The sequence below is a fragment of the Plectropomus leopardus genome, chromosome 9 (genome assembly GCF_008729295.1).
Source record: "Plectropomus leopardus isolate mb chromosome 9, YSFRI_Pleo_2.0, whole genome shotgun sequence".
Taxonomy (NCBI): Eukaryota; Metazoa; Chordata; class Actinopteri; order Perciformes; family Serranidae; genus Plectropomus; species Plectropomus leopardus.
The window spans coordinates 5,905,172-5,922,838 of NC_056471.1; the positions used below are offsets into that span (position 1 = coordinate 5,905,172).

Consider the following 17,667-nt stretch of genomic DNA (forward strand, 5'->3'; position numbering starts at 1 on the left):
TCACAGCGTTACAGCCTCAAAAGTAAACTGAGACCTCTCACTGTGTGTATCAATTTCTTTCTAAGTGATGTGCCTGTGTGTGTGTGTGTGTGTGTGTGTGCGTGTGTGTGTGTGTGTGCTCATCATAGAGGGTGTACAGAGGGTCTTGGGGAGTCGCAGCATGCCCTCTCCCCCTACTGAGGTCCTTATTCCTGCAAAGAAAATGGATTTTTGCTTTTCTTTTCTCCTCCACTCATTCCCCCATCTCGCTCTCTCTTCTCTCCATCAGCTTCCCTCTGTTTTTCTCTCCCACTATTTACCCTTTCTCCCTACCCCTGCAATTTAACTACTCTCTCCTTGACTCTCTCTTACCCTATCCTCCCTCTCTCTTCCCCATACACATGCTTTCATTTCTTTCTTCTTGTCCCAGTGCACATCTCTCTTTCTCTGTACCTCGTGTCTCAGACAATGTCATTTTCCAGTTACGGTCTCCTGAGAGAGAATGTCACTCCACCTTTGATGCTTGTTCACCTTTGGTTTTCTAACAGTGTCTCCAGGTTGTTCTCCCTTTCAAGTTCAAACCCACACACTCCAATACACACTAGGGATCTGCAGTGTTTTAAAAATCAACAAGTAAAAGAGAGATCGCAGCAGTCTGCATGAAATGAAGCACCTATAAACATAAGAGGATGGGGGCACAATACGCCCTGCAGCTTTTTGTTTTAAGGAAAAGCTTTAGAAGAAGATGCAAAATTAATTTATACAGCTACAACCATGAGCAGGCTAGAATGGTTTAACTGGGAGTCATGTGTTTTCTATAGGAGATAATAACGGAGTCATGATATTTGAGAGAAGAGACAAGCTGTTAATGGAATCTGCTTCATTATCATTATCAGTGCTCTTGTATGCACTTCTGTTCGTGTCTCTTACACAGCACCCACACACTAAATGATTACTACTACAGGAAAGCCAGTGAGGATGTCAAATGTAGAGCCTTTAGGAAAGATGCAAGAACTGATCTTTATCTGAGTTTTTATATTCCTGTCAACTTTAATTTTTACTTCACTACATTTCCAAAATAAAATCTACACTTTTACCCCACCACATTTCTATGTATCATTCTATTTCTATGTATCTGTAATAGTAGCTTACAGCAGTTATTTTCTGGTAGGATATCTGCATTTTTACTCAAGTATGAGAACTGGATATAATAAAACTAAAAAGGAACTGATCTGGGAGCATTTCAAGGATTCTGCCCCACTCTGGCACAACAATGTGTATGCCAGCACACCCCACCCAATCATCCAATTTACTTGGGGGAAACAGGCAGACATCCTTTTAAACCTGCAATAATGTGTGTGTGTGTGTGTATATATATATACACATATATACATATATACATATACAAATAATCAATTTTATCTTTTTATGCTGACATATGACATCTTATATTGATAAGGCAAACTACATTACATAATAGAATAGTAAGTAGTTGCTTATTTACACGGACAATGAACAACATTTGCATTGATTTCGAGTTGTGCTTCTGGCCACGTGATGAATGCAAGTCTCTTGGTTCTGTTAAATGCTCCACCATGTTCACAAGCTAGTCTCTAACTATGCCTGCTGTTTGGTGCTGAGGAAGACATGAACATTGTTTTGTTCATTGGTTTGTTCATTTAAAATCGCTGCCTGCTGAAGTCTAAAGCAATGCTATCAGAAAGATGAGAGAGAACCTTAACCGTAAAGCGGTTAGAGATCCATAAAAGATGTGGATCTCTAACCGCATGTGTGAGAGATACAAATGTGGGTGATAATTCTCTGTAGGTTCATCACTACAATTGACCTCTTTCACCATGTCAAATTCTTTTCCTATTGTCACCTGATACATTTCAAAAATATTGAACATGAACATTTAACAACACATTTAAAAGATGCTCACATTTTAATTAGATTTAAATCTGATTAAACGAAACCACAGAAAGGCTTTAAAAACATCTACAATTCTTACGAATCTCATGTAACCAAAAGTACAGTGTCTGCAAACCACAGCGGTAGTTAATGTTGGTAGATATCAAGGGGTGTTGTTTTCCTTTTCTGTTTACACAAATCAATTAGTGGTGAGTTATATATCCCTGCCAACAATTATATTTTCAGTCAGTATGGAAGCTGCAGTGGAGGTTGCTATGAATGATAAATTGCATGATTTTCAACATGTAAGAAATGTACAGATTTAAGAGATTTCTCTCTAAATCAGGTTACAACACTCTAAGAAATGCTTGCCATCCGGTGGTCCCCTTTCTGTACCATTCTTTTGGAATGTAGCTAATTAGCTAGCTTTCTAGGAAGCAGATGTTAATATATTCTCTCATACAAACCCATATTGACTACAGTTGCAAAATTGCTAGAATTTTCAGTGTTGATTGTTAATTCCCATAATTCCCATGGAAAGTTTCCGTTCCTTTGCAACCCTAATATTGACATATATGAGCAGCATCTGACAGGAATAAAACCAGCCTACCAGTTTACACAAACTATAAATCTATTATTACTTTAAATGTATTGATGTTTATGGACAACACTGAACAACAGTTGGCTCCACTGAAGAGTCAGCAGCTGCTATTTGTCTTCACTCAGATTAATATTCTTGGTTATAACAAAGTGAAGGTAGGATGCCTGAGTGCTTTAGGGGCTTGTCAGTGACCTCAGAGTGAATAGGACATTTCATTTGCCAGCAGCTACAAAGCTCGGGGCAGACCCAGGGCATACTGCATGAATTAAAGAGGCCTGGGCCGCTTTGTAGAGGTCATGAAAAGGATCAATACTGAGTGTGAATGGAATCATTTTGCCTTGGGCGGACAGACTTCTAACATATATTAAATAATCGAGCTGAGATTTTTAACCCTGTAACCAAGATGAGTCAACAAGTAGTTTTTCTGATATTTAGTTTTTCTTCATAGCATTTGCTTTGCCCCTCAAATCGGGAATGACTGCAGTGTGAACTCAGCACATTGTAGCACTCTGAGCCAGCCAGTACGGGTAGCGAGGAGAGAAATATCCACAGAACCTTGTCGTTTTCTCCTTGACCCTCTCTGTCACAGCTTGTCAGCTCACTAAAAGTTATACAGACATCTCATCTCACCCACATCTTTCACTAATGACAAAGATAAGGTATGGATGGATGGACAGAGGGACTGGTGAGCGGAGGGAAGGCTATGGTTGAATAGATCGATGAGCACATTAACAGGTAAGTTAATGCACAGCAGGGTCTAAAGACCAATAACAGACAGGATGAACACACAGCAGAGAGGTAGAAAACCCATTAGCACTTTCTTATGATGGCTTATATACTGACATATTTACTATGAAGAAAATAAGTAGCTTGCTGAGAACAAATAAAATAACTGTTTAGGGGTAAATTTGTAATATCCACTTATTTTTGCATCACATTTTTTTACTACATACCTTACATTAAAAGTCACCTGTTGTCTTTGGCTAGCTCACATGACACAGAATTCCAGTGAGAAACAGCAACTAGTAGACATACAGTAATAATGTCAACCGCGCTGCAGTGTTATCAACCAAAGCTACAATTACAAATAATGTTAATGCAGGAGTTATGAAGTGTTATTTATCAGCCACACATAATCATAAAAAGACAGGCAGCACACCTCCTTTTTTTTTCGTTTTCTATCATGATAATATTGTTTTCGACCAGTTTACGACTCCATCCTGCTTCCTAACTTTTCACTGTGAACACTACTCCTTTCTTTACTACTGTCAACATTGGTCATGATGACATCATCTCAGCCTCCATGATTACAGGGGTTAAATACAAACTACTGGCTAATGATTGCATGGGTTGTATACAAATTCTGGTACATGAATTTTTGTAGGTATATGTATAAACAGTGCATTAGAACAGCCATTTGTTTTCTCTTCTGCACAAAAACAAAAAAGTAATTTAGGGTTTTTTTTTTCTACCACCTGCATCTCACAAAGACATCACTTGTAGACTCATATAGTGAAATGACAGGTGGCAGATTTAAGATTCAACAAGACTGCTATCGTTCCACTGTCTAATATATTGTTTTTGTCTACTCTTTACCTAGTTTCTCAAATAAGTCACAGTTGAAGACTGTTACCAAGGCAAACCATTTATAGTGATTTGTACAATGCGTAAGCAGCATGGGTGTGAAGGTGAAACATCTTGCCAATTTCTGGAAAGTTGACATATTGGGGGGAAGATTCACTGTTGGACCTTGGCGGCATATGGAGAAAAATGAAGTTTCCAACTGTACATGGTAACATTTTTATGCAAGATTAGAGCTATTTTATCTATCTGAGGCAGGTTATGGCTGCCACTGAGATGAATCTGATGTCTCTATTGTACCTGTATAAACCTGACTTCATCTTGTGTCAGTCAGAGCCGAGTGTCGGGTGAAAATGTGAAAGTAATCCTGAAAAAGTGGCTTTTATCGCAACATGTGAAGGGTTCTTTATAATAGAAACAACAATAAATATATCAGATTAAGGGCAATAACTACATTTAAAAGTACATTTTCCTATTGGATTTCTCTGTGCACAGTAACACATTCTAGATACAACCTTCTAGTAATATAATATGATCCAGTTGGTAGCTCCCCACTAGGATAGGAGGTGATGTGCCTCTATGTGTGTGTGTGTGTGTGTGTGTGTGTGTGTGTGTGTGTGTGTGTGTGTTAATAAGAGACCCTGAGACAATGACAGACACCAAGCCCTAATTAGGTTGTCATGCTGAGAGAGCGAGGGGAAGATAGAAAGAAAGAGAGAGGGAGAGGGAGCTTATTAAGGAGGATAGGTGTCAAGCTCTGGCAGGAAAAGGAGGTGGGAGGAGAGCAGAGGAGGGGGAGGAGGAGGGGATGAGGGGAGGTGAAGAGAATCGCTCGCAGATAAAAACAGGAGGTGTGGGAGAGGGGGTAAAGGGAGGAGGAGGAGGAGGAGGAGGAGGAGGAGGAAAAGGTAGGGAGAGAAGGAAAACAGGAGATGGAGGAGAAGATGGAGGCTGCGATGAAGGGACAGTGAATAGAGCGAAGGAGGTGAAGGTATGCAGAGGAGGGAGACAAACAGGATCAAGTAGAGAGGGAGATGGGGATTTATGACACAAAGGAGGACGAGAGCTGCTCCTGTGGTGCAACCACAGCTAAAGCCTCTGCAGTTTCACAGGCAGGTGACAGAAAAAATCACGAATATGCTGATCATCTTTGATAGATGAGTCGTTCTGTTCCACGACAATTTGGGTCTTACCTCCACACGTTTGGCCTCTATTCCTATCAGATTTAATGACATAAAGGAATAGATTATCTAACCAGCTATGTTTGGACAAGCGATGTCAACGGTTAACCATGATCAGTTATGGAGCGCCGGGCTATAAGAAAAGGCTGTTTTCTATGTATTTTTACCTAAAAAAATTAACCAGTTAGTTACTGGCAAATGTGTGATAGCCTTTCAAAAGCAAATGTAACCAAAACTGATATCCCTAATTTGTACATGGAAGCTTGACCTTGAAAACTGACCAAAATAGGTTTTCACGTCAACCTACTCACTTCTCCCAGGTTTTTTGTCCATATCTCATTGCCATCTAATAAATATTGTCTTACATTTTGTTCCATATACAACCACCTGTTTTTGCACATTGACGGTCCATACTTAGGTCAAATGATGGCAGCTGAGCGATCTCAGGACAAGCTCCATCCACTAATGAAGATGTGGTTGACAGCTTTGGAAAATTCTGTGAATGGACACTGAGGGATTCTATCAAATGATCTAATTTGCAATAAACTATCATTTCTAAAGAGGCAGCATCCTGCAACTGGACAAAACAACACTAACGCTGCGTGCTTACGTTCATGTCTCCTGTGTGTCATACATGTAGGAGAACTAAAGCAGCAGATGTAAAAACACAAATAGCCCTATCCAGAGCTAGAGTTTGGTTTGTCTGTTCAGGCCAACACTTAAAACAAGGCGGACTCCGTGAAGGAGGACCCACTCCCTGTGTAAATATAAACAGCTCCTTCTCAGGTAACCAAAACATGAAGATTCTTAGGTGATTATACACTAATGAAAACAAAGTGAGGAATATTATATTCCATTTTCTGCCAACATATCTTCCTAAATCCACACACTGAACCTGTAAGGTTTTTCATTACATTAAAACAACAAAAATCGTGATACAAGGTTACCCAAAAATACGCAGGGATATGAACTCACCCCTGTGAATACTGGATGACTGCAGGCAAAATATTTACTTTTCACAGATTTACATGAGGGCATATTATAATTCAGTTCATTATGCACACACACACAGACACACATATACACACACACACACACACACACACACACACACACACACACACACACACACACTCACCTTCTGCTTGCAGGTAAACAACACTGTAAGCCTTGTTCTGGGCTACAAAGCCAACCGTACACAAGTTGATTCCCCACCTGCACCACCACCGTAGTATCAAACAAATTTACACACACATATTCCTAAAGGGCCACACAGGACTCAGGCCAAACTCTGCCGTAGTGCCAACAGCCATATTGTAAATATTCAATTTACTAAACTGGCAGCATTCCACATAACTAGCTGGAAAAATATGCTGGTGCACACACACACCTGCAATACCTCGACACAGGAGAAATGTTTTGACATTCCGAACAGACCTCAGCAAATGTAATGGAGTAATGACAAAACAATTTTTGAAGATAAACCCCTAATGCGCTACTGACTGACTAAACTGTAAACTAATCCTCTCTGGGACAGTGTTGCCCTGAGGTAATAAACCCAACTTTGGCCTATTACTCACACAATACATCCTCAATTATGATGCAGGACTTTAACAAAGAGGCAAGGCCCCGGGGAGACCAATAGCAGTGTTTGAATTTGTCACAAAAGTCTCTGGAGGCCATGGTGAATCCATTTTTGGGGGCCCTTCCTCACATGGTGCAGCTCCATCATCTCTCTCCATAAAAATAGCACCAAAATTCTTTTTCCTTTTTATTTATTATTTTATTTTTTAAGCTATTGTTGTTTGTGGTCCTATTATTTATTTTGTATACAGGTGTGAGTGTGTGTGCTATAATTCTTTTTTCTTTGCTATATTTTTATTTTTTGTCATCATTTAGGTATACCTTTCAAAGAATTTGAAGAACTTCTGTAAATACATATTCTTTATATGTGTGTATTTATGTGTACATGTTTATGTATACATATACATATTTTTGTATAATGTTTAAAATTTTCTAAACATTGTTGAAGAAAAATGTTAAAATGCTAATGTTGCCTTGAAGTAACACCCTACATTTATGGATTCCCTCCATTTTTCAGTACTGTGTATTCTGGCTCAACTGTTTAAAAGCTCAAGAGTCATCATAGTATTCTTTTAGTCTCTACAAATTAACTTAAATGTGATCATTTTAATTGTAATAAAGTTCAGGTTTAAACCCAGATTCTATCATATTTAAACAACAGAATAGGTCAGTTTCAACTGACTTCAAAGGGCATGAATATTTTGAACAATATCCTTTGTTTTTATTCCTTTCTACTGTGAAGCTTTATGCCTTAAGGTAACACAGCCTTAGTGCTCCCCCCAAAAAAATATTTCTTAAAAAATGTCTTCAAATTATGCTTACTTGGTCTGTTTTATGACTTTTTCTTAGAACTGGCATCATAATGCATATCATGAAGGGCTGGAGTCCAAATAAATAGAAAATATTCATGGTGAATATTTACAAATGTTGACAATAAAACTAATATTTCTTGAAATACCATCATCTGTGTTTTAAAATATTGATTACTGAGGGCAAGGAGCATTTTTCTTCTCAAAGTGGATACTGAGTGGCTTCAAATGAAACCCTGCATTCTCTTTTTTCAAACACCAAAAACAGTGCTGCTATTTGCCAACTCAATGTAAAAGGGCCGCCTGAGTACAGACTGAACACTTGGAGTCAGAAATCTATTCCAAGGTTGTTCCCATGTGATGAAATCAACAATACCGAGGCAACTCCAAGAGCACTGCTGCATGTCAGAGTCGGGCCAAAAATATTTTGTTTGCATGCTGATAAAATCCTCGCCGTGTTTTTAGTTTTATGAAGCAAATGTGCTGTGGCTGGAAGTGAAACTTCAAAATAATGTCTGTGTTTTGCTCAGTGTACTTTGACCTAGCTCCCGCGTGGGGAGAGGAGCAGCATTTATGTGATGTTCACAAAGTGTTATCAACAATGCTTCTCAGCTGAACCAGAAATACTCCCAAGTTGTGTTTCCTTCTGGGAATCTGGGTTATACCCTGAACCTGTTTTTAATGGTTTTACTTCAGGGCTGACTCGTAACAGTGTCCAGTTATTGGTCAAAACGTGTGAGAAGTTGTGAGTCCAGGTTACCTTAGTACGCAGGTGTAGAATCCATTGTCTTCCATTTCAGCAGATCGGAACCAGATGGAGTCATCTTCTTTACTCAGCCGATGACCTGAGAAAATGATTGGCTCCTAGAAGACAAAATACACATACAATGTTATAGCAATGATAAAATAATGACTGAAATAATGCCTACCAGTTAAATATGATTGGTTTTTAGTATAGAGATATAATGGCCCTCTTCCTGTAACATACATTTTAAATATATTTTGGTTTTCTCTGGGCTTGCAAAGGCACCAGAGTGAAGACATTTTAAAAATTGGTCAAACCGTTGAAAAGTTTTCCTCACATAGTTTATCTTTAGGCACATGGGACTAGTGCTTTTATGTCTCTATGCAGGTGACAGCCACAGCCGGAGGCAAGATGTTTTGTGGTTGTTCATCTGTTCGTCTCATTCTCCTGAACTCCATATCTCAAGAATGCCTTGTGGGAATTTCCTCAAATTTGGCACCAACATCTGCTTTAACTCAAGGATAAATCGATTAGATTCTGGTGGTCTAAGGTCAAAAGGTCAACTTGTAGCTTCTTTGCAGCCACATCCATAACTGAAGCATTGTCCGCTGTCATGGCAAAAATGAGCGTGAACAGACATAGATGTAAACTGCAACATGACTGGTTAGTGGAGACATACAACTGTGAGGCAGTAACTCTAGTTTTCCTTATATTTCATCATATTTTAGGAAAAAAACAGCAGTCCAATGTGCCTAAAGATTAAATATAGTATAATCAGAAAATGGCTGTAGCTCGGAAACTACAAGGAGCATAACCAAGTGTTTGGTATCCATGAACTTGCATGTTTACAAACATCAAATTTCAAAGATATTCAAACATATGCAGTGTGGAAACTATGTCATATGGAAGACATTTTATAACCACAATGTTGTCATTTTTCAAAAGTCCTCACTTTGCCTGTTGATAATAGTCCAATTTTTCATGGAATCTTAATTTTCAAAGATGCACAATTTGAAACTACTACCAAAGTTTATCCGTGCAACAATTCAAGACTTTTAACAAATCAGAACAAATGCTGTGGCATTTTTATTTATGAAACTAATTATAGTCTTTGGGCAAAAGTGGGTCAACAGAGGTAGTAGAATTACAGTGATAATAGAGCAGAAGGGTTTAACAATACATTTAAAGCTGTATTACATAAAAGTACTGCTCACAGGATTAGGTTTCAGTGTATATAGAGATGTATATATTATGTATCATCAGGTCTAAATGTAATCCAGCTAAATCCTGTTTAACCATTTAGATCTAATCCATGCTGCTGGGAAAGGGGGACAACGCTTTATTAGAGCACCACGGTATGATTTATCAGTCCCTCTAGTTTCTGTGTATTGACCATTACCGGAATCGGGTGTTTTGATTAAAATCCAACCAATCTGATGGTCCGGCACATCCTGCTTATATGTTATGTTAGTTGATCCTGACAGATTAATAAAACAAGTCTGGGAAAAATCCTTCAAATGAAAACCCAAACTACCATTTCCATTTTAATTTGACACGAGCTAAAATCATGATTTGATTCAAATGCAGCGCCATACCCTGAATCTTCATTTTCAAATTTAGGTAATACATTTTCCATTTTGTATTCTAGAAAAAAAACAAAACAAAACACATCTGTAGTATTTCTGTAATATAGCCTCCGGCACTGAGGAGGATTTCATATTTTGTGATGACCTTAATGAAAAAGACTTTACATTGGTCAGAGTAAACATTTAAACATTCTTCCAATAAGAACATTTAATGAATCCCTGGGTACTACACGTTTCCTGGATCTGTTAGATGGTGATGCATGATAATGACTGTGTTTGATGAGGACTGTTTGGTGTCTGTAAATGTGGCAAAAGTTATGGTTTGGAGAGGAAAAAAGGGCATTATTTTAATCATAAATAATTACAATTTATATTTAGAAGTTTAATCCTAATTATTTTATTGTAAATATAAAACATATAAACACCACTCAAAACAAGTCTTATTTTCACTTTGTCATTGTCAGTGTTGGACTTCCATATCAACCCCATCTCACTTCCAAGTCATCAAATACAGATGTATATATCTGTATCATTGCACCTCGCTGCGTCCTTGTTAGACACTTAAAGTAATTGACATCGTATAAAGAACGTATAAGTCCACATAAGGAGGTGGTCGGGTAGGCATGTAAAAAAAAAAAACACATGTAGGGCTGGCACGATATCAGATTTTTCACTACGTGATTATCATGGCCAAAAGGGTTACTGTGAAATCTACAAATTTGTCTTTTACTTTGTTTATTGTGTGTTTTGTCTTTTTTTTAATACCAGTGCAGGGAGGTGGAGAGAGAGTCTGTAACCATGACTGGACAAAATCACACAAAAAGACCAATTATCTTTAATGGAAAATGTAAAGCAACCAGACCGTATTCAGGCTGGATAAGAGGTGCTGGATTATTTACACTATATTATCAGTGTATTAATAACGTAATATCAATATTTCATTTTGAAATATTTTTAATACCAGTATACCATATGTGATATATGACATCAAACATTGCGTTTGTAACAAAAGTATTTATTTTATCCTGAACAACTGTTTTTAAGGAGTTGTTTTCATGTCTAAGCCTAATGAACTAAACCTAAAAACATTGAAACTTTGGTTTGAAAAGAAATTGTATGCATATAACAAGCAGAAAAATACATTTCCTGTGAATATGGAAGTTTGTTTTAAAAAGATACTGATCGTGGTTAAAGGTGAAATTGACACACAGTACTTGACTGCCAAAAAACTGACAGTAGAGGGTTACCTAGAGTATCACAGTTTGATGCCAAGGGCCACTGATCAAGTGTCGGTATTTGACATGTTGTGAGTGAGAATGTGTTGTCAGTAGCCTCATTAGCTAATTTTCCAAATGATCTTACCTCTGCATCTCCTTTGTTCTTGTACCAGATGAGGCGCAGCTTGGCGTTGGTGGCCATGGTGTAGTTGGTTCGGATGTAGCTGTAGAACAAGGCACATTTCACCCGAACAGGCTCACCGGCCAGGACGTGGTACTCCTTCAGATCCACCGACCAGTCTATGCATCCGTCCACTGCGAGCAGAGAAGAGACACAAACATAATGAGTAATTAATGGTGGTGGATGTACAGTATATACAATATACAGCAGAGAGACTCCAGGTGCTACTCCGCTTTAAACTGCAAGGGAAAGAAACATCGATGGAAACGGAGAACAGAGTTTGAAACTCAAATACGTTCCGAAGCACAACATGAACAATCGTCAAAAACAGAGAATGAGAGACAGAAAGAGAAAGAAAATGAGTGACAGAAAGATTGCTTGGTCTCTAGTAATATTGTTGTAATAAAAAAACTAAATATGAATCCAAGAAAGTGTGTGTTGCCTCTTTTGAGTGTGCTGAAGGGGGCAACAGCGCAGAGATTAAAGAAAGTGCATAAAGAAAATGTTGTTTTTCTCTTTTTCAGATTTTTTTTGATGGAAAGCTTAAGCATGGAAGGAGGAGAGAGAGGGGACAGCATGCAGCAAAGGGCTGAGACTGGAATCAGACCCACGGTTGCTGCAGCGAGGACGTAGCCTCTGTACATGGTGCTCCCACTCTACCCACTGACCTACTGGGCACCCCGAAAATGTAATTCCCTTTCTGTCAAAATTAGTCATAATTACTAAGAGTCATAATTAAACATCTGAAAGAAAAAATTAAAAGACAGTCAAATGAATTTTTAATTGTTTTAATTTTATATTTACAACCCACTGCTGCATCTTTATATTTTGCACTCCCTGTTTTGTTGCGTGAAAATGAAAAAAAAGAGAATAGTAAGAGCAAAAACTGCAGAAAAAAAGAGAGACTTCAGATTCAGCGACATAAAAAAATACGAGGGGGTCGAGACCAAATGACGAGAGGGAGAAGAGGAGAGGAAGCACTGCAGTGTCGGGGGAGAACAGGTCAACCGGAACGAACAGAAAACAAGTTGTAGATGGGAGACAAGTAGGAGCTGGTGAGACGTAGAGGTCAGCACGGAAAATGACAAGGAGCTTTCCCAAATGGACTTCCCTTCTCCTCCCGCCCATCCTCTCCCTCTCCGCTCCCTCTCTTGTCTCTGTCCTTTGGTCCTCTGACTTTTTTTTTCCCTCTCATGGTCTGAGGCTCAGATAGATGTGCTCGGTTTTAACTGAAGCCTTCAGGCACTTGCCAAAAGGCCTTTCCACTGAATTACAGCCTCTGCCCTGCAGCAATAAAGCCTCTGGATCTGTCATTCGCCCAAAAATACCCCCTCAGCCTCACATCCACATTTGTTTTCCTCTTGCTTGTTTATTATGCAACACTGGCAGTAAGCAGTGTTTGTATTAGGGCTGCAAATATACAAACATTATTTGGTTATTAACTGATAATGCTGCCCGAACAAAACTGAATGCCATCCAAGTTTTTTCTCCGTCACCCGACTGACACAAACTGACTCGGCTCAGGCACAGATGTCACACACTGCTAACTCACACTTGTGTCAGGACCTTATATGTTCATGCAGGGTAAATTTAAAAAAAACAAACAAAACATTCAGTATTAAAAATGTGCCTCATATAACCAAAGATCTAGTTTTACATTTTAAAATGAGCAAATTGGCTTGATTGCTTTAAAAACCATGGGAAGAAGGTAATGAGCAACCTTAAAACGAGAAATGGCCCCCCAAAAAGCAAGAAATTAACAAAACGAAAATTACATGAAGATTAATTTAAAACAAAACAAAAGTACATTAAAAAAAACAACAAGAACAAAAAAACAAGCAAACATGAAAAACCAAACAAGGCAAACAAGATTCAGGAAAATAGCTTAAAAGTAATGATAATTCTGTAACATTATTTTAACAATGTATTTAGAATAAGAAATTAATCCAACATGTAAAATTTGATTGACTGGTGGATAGGCTATGAAATGCTGTCAAAATATATACAATATGTTGCTTTGAACTGTTGTAATGTAATGTTTTAATAAAAACAATGATTAATGGACTGATTATATTACCAATTAATCAATTAAGAGAGAGTGCATACAATTTGCAACTCTATTTGGAACATTTTTACCAAGTTGCTCATTGCCTTTTTTCCCATGTTTCGTCACAATGTGCTCAGGGTTCAAGGGTCAAAATACTTGTGAAAAGTGTCTGAAAGCAGCACATGAAAAAGAGATGTCACTCCTGCTTTTAAAGAGCTTATAAACACAAGATTCAGAAGCAAAATAATGCATCTGATTGTTGTCTGTGCAATGAAAAGAACAGCTAGAGGTCAAAACAGCAGGACCTCTCATAACGCAGAAGTATGCCAAGATTTAAACAAACATGCTACGGGCTGAAAATACACAGGTTTAAACAGTTTTAAGTTTGATATTTAGACATTCGACATGTTTCATTAGCTTTTTTGTGCAGTGTGCAATCTTAAAGTAATTCAGAAGAACTATCACGGCCACCTAATTAAATGCATGCCTGCCATATAAAAATTCTAATTTATTGATTTAGATAATCATTTTACGCTGCAAACATTATTTGATGAGTTGTGTTGATGTAATAATGCTGATAATTATGCCAACTTAATATGGTGTGCAATTCAAGCACAAGCTTACTGATTTAAAACAAAATTCAAGTTGTGGTAACTTAATGAAATTGACTGGATAACTGAACTTTTCTCTCCCTTGAATTCAGGATTTCAAGTACCCTCCACTGACGGCTTGACCTGCCTCAGATATTTCAAAGACTGTTTGTTAGGTACCTGTGGGCCAAACAACTATGACCCAAAGGACACTTTCAAGGTGAGTATCATTTCATAAAAACTCAAAAATCAACATTAAATTGTGTTTATGTTATCAATTACTGAGTTAGCATTTTTTAAAAATGCCTTTTATTGCAGAAGAAAAGCTAACTTCCTTAACTCCATACAGTGTGTTGGTAGCATAGGTTTCACGTGCGCACAGTATTTGACTGAGACATTAAGTCCCGCTTTCTCAAATATCACTCAACAAAACAGTCCCAGCTCAATAAGCTCTCGCAAAAGTCAACAAAGTCCGTGAAAACGTATTTAGACAAAATAAACCACAATATGTGACGGCCACACGAAGCCCACCGGCGGTCTGTTTATGGTATAAAGTGGGGACTTCTTACACACACTCTTCATTATACTCGAAAATCTCACGTTACGTCGTTCAAAATGTCACACAAACTCTCCTGAAAACTCTCGACGTATTAAAAAGTTATTACAGTCATATTTAATGCTGTTTAATAACGACAACATACCTGAGAAGAGGAAAGAATAATCACAAAAGTGAGCGCGACCAGCGCTCCGCGAGAACTTCACTCATGAGCAAATTACCGCGAAACATCCAGATCGGTATGAGGAGCAAGCAATCGATATCAGAATCCTAGATCGAGACCACCTTGTAGAGCACAGAAAAACAGATTTTCAATTGAGACTAAAGTAGAAAACACAATTTAAAAAAAAGGCTTAACCCTTTTAATTTAATGTGATTTTAACTATCTTTATCCAGTTTATTGATTTTAGTCAACCTTTATGGAATATTAACTCATTGAGTGCCAGCCCTATTATACTGTATAATGGAAAGTGGCGTGTGCCAGCTTTTCTGGCCATTTTGAGTCATCTTTCAAGACCCACAGGATATTTTGTACAAAGACTCTGAAAACACCGAATATCTCAAATAAAAGAAGAAACTCTCCTTTTCGTCATGGGAAAAACAGTTTGTTTGCACTTTGTTCCATTCTTGATTTATATGAAGTTGAATAGAGGCTAGTTTAATTTAAAAAAAAGACCACTTTTTTTCTAGAAAGCTGAGAAAAATGCATTTTTGTGGAAGGGAGTCTGTCAAGCAAAACAGTGATTTGAATGTCATAATTTTGCCGTCAATGACATAAAAGACATCTGAAAATGGTATTACAAATGTTATTTTAGTGTAAAATAAATATGCAAAGTACAGCACAATGCAACAAATTATGGCCCCAGTTCAGAGAGAAAACCCACAAAATAGAACCAGAGTCCTATTCCATTATTCCTACCTGCAGTATTCGGGTGACCAGGCCTGCTTTGAACACTCTAATTTTTTCAAAGTCATCACTTTGGACCCCGCCAATCCATAAGAGTTTCTTCCATGATCCGCTGGCGACAATGGCCACATGACCCTCTCTGTTTTTTGCGGGGCATTTTATGCCGATATTGAATTGATGTACCTTTGTTGTTGTAGTTTTGAATCACCTCCGTACCGATCGCTCTACTCTCTGTTCCTGTCTACTCCACTTCATGCTTTGATCTATCCGTCTTTTGTACTACAACTACGAATCCCGGCAGCCCCAAAATTATATACAAGGAGCGTGAGAGTGCCCCCTTGTGCCAACCACCGAAAACACACTTTGACAATATATATGTATATACGTACGTGAATGAATTCATGATTATTTGATATTTGATTTGAGCTTTTTTATGAACCGATCATGAGTTGTTATCTTTTTAAAGCCACATTTAACAGCTGTAAGTGTGGACACAGACAAGGGTACAGTGGAGCCTGTGACATAGGCATGAGTCTAACTGACTTGGTTGTGATTGGCCGTGATTGGAGCAAACATGCTCTCATGTGCACTCTGAGCAACAGGTGCATGGAAAGGGCCAGTGAAGATAGAGACTGTCAACACACTGATCAGGAGTAGCACGCTTGACTTTGTTGTATTCTAACAAATTACAGGACCTGTAGTTTAATATTGGACCCCCTGCTCTCACCTGCAGCAGAGTTAAAAGCACCTGCTCCCAAAAGAAGAAGAAGTTGGGTCCCACAGGAACCATGGGATCCTGGTCATAATACATTTCTCAGCAGGGTATCCTTAAAGTTAAAAAAAATCTTTCTCTCATTATGTATGGTCACAAAGATGGTTACCAGCTCAGAAAGAGTGGATCACTGAAGCAATAGAAATGATTACGCTGGAAAAGGTATCTCAGAGTGCAAAATGATGAGACAGATTATGCTGAAACATGGATGCCAGTGCCATAATGTCATTATAAAGACGAAAAAATCCAAGACCACTTAAATTTTTGCTTATTTATTTAATTATTTTTTTATACAAACTTATAATTGCTGTGTTGTTTTTCCTGTCTGTGCTGCTGAAAGAAGTAGTCTAGATCATTATGAAAAAGTAATAAAGTTTATGGCTGATATTATTTGAGGGGTACGTTGGTAAAGAGCTATTTTTTTATTTTTACATTTGTATTTTCAACAAAGAGAAAAAAAATGCAGACCTTTACTTTGGTGTATCCCTTTTTTAAACACACACACACGCCATCACAGCTGCAGAAGGGTAGCATAGGGTCAGCCATATTACAGCACTCTTGGAGAAGTTTAGGGGTTTGGTGCCTTGCTCAAGGGCATTACTAAGGAAGCACCTCTCACACCTTTCCAATCTCATTCTGGGCTGCTCAGGGACTTGAACTGGCGACCCTTCCAAGTCAAGTCTCTTTACAGACTTGATCTACTGTGGCCTCCAGCAGTGCAGGATAAAAGATGACGAGCTGATCTAAAGGACTGTCTCAAAAGCGCAGGCAAAATGTGTTTCACATTTTTGTCAATAGCTTTCTTTCTCTCTTTTATATAGACACTTTATTTTCATCTGCACTCATTGCATGCAGTGTTGCTTTTAGAAAAACACATCAATATGCCCTAATGAGCTACAATTTTTGTCAATAGAATCTTAACATCAAGTTTACACTCATCTGTTTGTTCCTCCCTTTTAAACCTCCAGTTGTGTTTATAGAGAAAAATCAAGTTATTTGGACAAATGCAATGCTCTTAGAGTTCCCATTCAGTTACCACTATTCTTTCTTTCTTTCAAATGGTAATAGGGATCAATTAACCACAGAATAAAGTCTAGCCCATGTGACACTCAGCTTTTCGCCCTCTATTTTCTAACTCACAATAAAAATAAAGTGATTAACACTGGGAATTGTTTTTGTATTTTTAGTATACATAAGGTGCCAGAGTGCATAAAGCAGCATCAAATAGAGCTTGCTTTTCAGAAAAAGTGCCAATGGAGGATTCCCCTTACCCCTCGACGGAGGTCCTACACAAGACCCAATCATCCTAAAATGATAGAAACATCCTAAAATCCTACGTACAAAAATCCTCCAAACATCCTTAAATCCAAAAAATGTCCTAAAATCCTACAAATGTCTTAAAATCCTACAAATGTCCCTA

General features: G+C 38.1%; 1 protein-coding gene across 1 annotated transcript in view; it reads right to left on the reverse strand.

Annotated features, from left to right (window-relative positions):
• Positions 1 to 12,019, reverse strand: part of il1rapl2 (interleukin 1 receptor accessory protein-like 2) — a 190,878-nt gene extending 178,859 nt beyond the window's left edge. Inside the window, exons 1-3 of the mRNA XM_042493850.1 lie at positions 11,983 to 12,019; positions 11,340 to 11,509; positions 8,407 to 8,510 (exon numbers count right to left, since the gene is read on the reverse strand). Coding sequence (XP_042349784.1) covers positions 8,407 to 8,510; positions 11,340 to 11,509; positions 11,983 to 12,019 — 311 coding nt within the window. The remainder of the gene's footprint in view (positions 1 to 8,406; positions 8,511 to 11,339; positions 11,510 to 11,982) is intronic.
• Between the last annotated feature and the right edge of the window lie 5,648 nt (positions 12,020 to 17,667).